At 36.7% G+C, this 2774-nt stretch overlaps 1 protein-coding gene across 1 annotated transcript; it reads right to left on the reverse strand.

Annotated features, from left to right (window-relative positions):
• Positions 1–272: 272 nt before the first annotated feature.
• Positions 273–1726, reverse strand: LOC134634120 (apolipoprotein D-like). Its single transcript, XM_063483187.1, has 5 exons — positions 1616–1726; positions 1395–1520; positions 1343–1350; positions 1103–1176; positions 273–499 (listed from the first exon to the last, which is right to left on the reverse strand). Exons 1-5 carry the CDS (start codon positions 1724–1726, stop codon positions 273–275), a joined length of 546 nt encoding a protein of 181 aa, XP_063339257.1.
• Positions 1727–2774: the final 1048 nt, after the last annotated feature.

The following is a 2774-nucleotide window of genomic DNA, read 5'->3' on the forward strand; positions in this document are numbered from 1 at the left end:
AATAAATAAACATTGTTCTGTTAATCAAATAATATCTTAATTGAATACCTTAACGTGCTGATATAGGTTCCCCTTTTTTTTAAAGAACCAAATGAATATTTTAGATGTAACTTATCATTTAAGTGAAAAATGTACTAAAATTGTGAAACAATTCTCTGGCCCTGAAGGAATGCAAAGGATTAAAAGGCCACAGAGTAATACAGGTAAACTGAGTAGTTTATATAAAATATTCAGGAAGGAAAAAACTAATGAACATCTGTATTAGACCTCAGTTACACAATACAGTTCTGATCTGTGTGGGTCATCTTGGAAATGTCGATTCCTTCTTCAATCAGCAGCTTTTTAGCATAATCCACAATTACTGTAGGCAAGGTGGGCGACCGTGAGAAAATCCAGGCAAAGTTGAAATGGAATCTCTTAAAGATGTCTGTGCAGGAGTACACTACAGAATAGGTGGTGTAGTCAGTCGACACAACCCAGTATGGAGAGTAGGGAAGAACTGGAAACCAAAAAAATCAAAGATTTTCAATACATATTGTACATTTTTATGTAGGCATATTTGCTCCATTCTTTGGGCAAAGCTTTTGGGCAGCGTAGACTATAATACTTTGATTACATAACAATATTTTCAGAAAGATTTCATGAAATTTCCCCTTGTGGGACTAATAAAGGTATATCAATCTATCTATCTATCTATCAATGTCAAATTTTTACTTATATAAACTGCAGTATAATCTACATGATGATGATTTGGGCATTCAATTGATTTTTTTTTTTTTAAACAGGCTACAGTAAGAATAGTGATCACATGTTTGGTGTCACGGTTTTTTAACGTAAATACTACTGTTAGCATGCTAATATACGAGCAGTGTTAGATGATTTATTCAACACCTTGTCCTAAAAAGTGCAAAGGTAAGCTTGTTATAGCCTAGACCAAGCAACAATTTCCAAATTAAAAATTAAGCCAATACAGACATGCCATACAACTTTTAAGAGCCTGATCATCCTTATGAGAATAAAAGGCAAGCCAAAAAAAGAAAAGAAGCAAAAACAGATAAGGAAAAACACTGTTATAAAAGAAGTTGATAAGATGGGTACTTACAAGATGTGAACTGGACTCCAAGCTTGGCTGGTTCTTTTGGTTCCATAACTTTGGCTGTCCCCTCTACAACCCACCTACTGCCATTCCTGAGACACACAAACATGTGAATAACATTATATATTAAAAGACTAATTATTTCCCAGAATTTTAAGTCTACCACACAGACAACACAGTGGTACGAGTCTCCTTATCTAATCTGTCACACCATCAGACAGACAGAATATGTGAAGTTAAAGATACATTTTGCCCTGCTGAATCAGCATATGGCCCAATCCTTCATCACTTACAGTACGTTTAACACCTGAGAGTTCAGTACTCTCACTGTCCCATCTTCCCTCATAGAATAGTTTGCCTGGATGCACTCTCCTATTGCAAAGTAAGCAGGCAGCTTTGCAATCTCGTACCACTCTCCCAGGTACTGTAAACAAAGGCAGGACATTAGTTCTATCAAACTCTTTATATACTGAATATACATAGACAGTAAACCAAAAATATTATTCTATTTGTGCTCACCAGTTGAAGGGTGAAGTTAGATTGCACCTCTGGAGTAGGACAGGGACCCCAGTGAAAAGTCTGAGCCGAGCTCACAGGGACCAGCAGGAGGAGAATGTAGACAGGAGACATGATTCCTTCAGGAGATCGGGGAAGATTACTTGACGTTATGCTGCACAAGTGTGCCTAAAGCTCATCTTTTGTGTCCACTGTCTTATTAACAAGGTGGGGCTTATGTGCACATCAGTACTGATTGGGCAACCCTTGTGACACACCAATCAAACAAAAATATGTCACTCAACAAGTTTTCAGACAAAACACAACATCCTCGATTCTGACATGAAATAAGGGGATCACCTTTTTTTAGAGAAATGATACACTATACACAAGCAACAAGGGTTTAAGGGTTACAAAACACCCCACATTATTCTCAGACTTATTTTATGACGTGAGTTACTGAATAATGTTTTTATGCCTGTAGTCGTTTAAGTGATGACTTGAAGGTAACGTGAAATGTTAGGAATCTCTTCATCTGTGTGTGTGGGCTTTCTAGCTTTGCAGAAAATCACACAATGCTACACCTGTTCTTCTGGTTTCACACGAAAGCTTTCAGGAAGGTTCTCCTTATGTTCAGCACTATGTAAATAACAAAGCTCAAAATATTTAAATTGGAATTTCAGGTTAGAAGGAAAGAAAAAGCTGTAAAAACATTGGTAAATTCCTATTTAGGACAAGAGAGGATCACAAGAAAAAACAAATTAATACTTCAGAAAAATTCATCATTAGAACAGCCAAATAAACATTCTTTATGGTGTAGTTTTAGTGCACTTCCCTTTGGTTAAAGTAATGAAGGCGTTCTTATCTGAGCTGTGTGCAGATATCAGAGGTATGAGCTGAGTGAGTGAGCTCTTTGGACAAACCTTTCATAAACAGTCTATGGAAAAATACAAGATAGAATTCACATTACATCACTTACTGTACATTTCATCACGGATCACATGCCAGCATTTTGAAGACAATGTCTAAGATAAACAATGAGTCACTGCAGCCATGAAACAAGTTTACACGTGGCCCATGAGTCACTGAGTCATGTGAAAACTTCATCTTGAGATTCAGCCACTTGTAGAACCATCTTTGGCAGCAATGCCTTGAGTAATTATTTTCCATTTGATTTTATCAG

The sequence above is a fragment of the Pelmatolapia mariae genome, linkage group LG9 (assembly GCF_036321145.2).
Source record: "Pelmatolapia mariae isolate MD_Pm_ZW linkage group LG9, Pm_UMD_F_2, whole genome shotgun sequence".
NCBI lineage: Eukaryota > Metazoa > Chordata > Actinopteri > Cichliformes > Cichlidae > Pelmatolapia > Pelmatolapia mariae.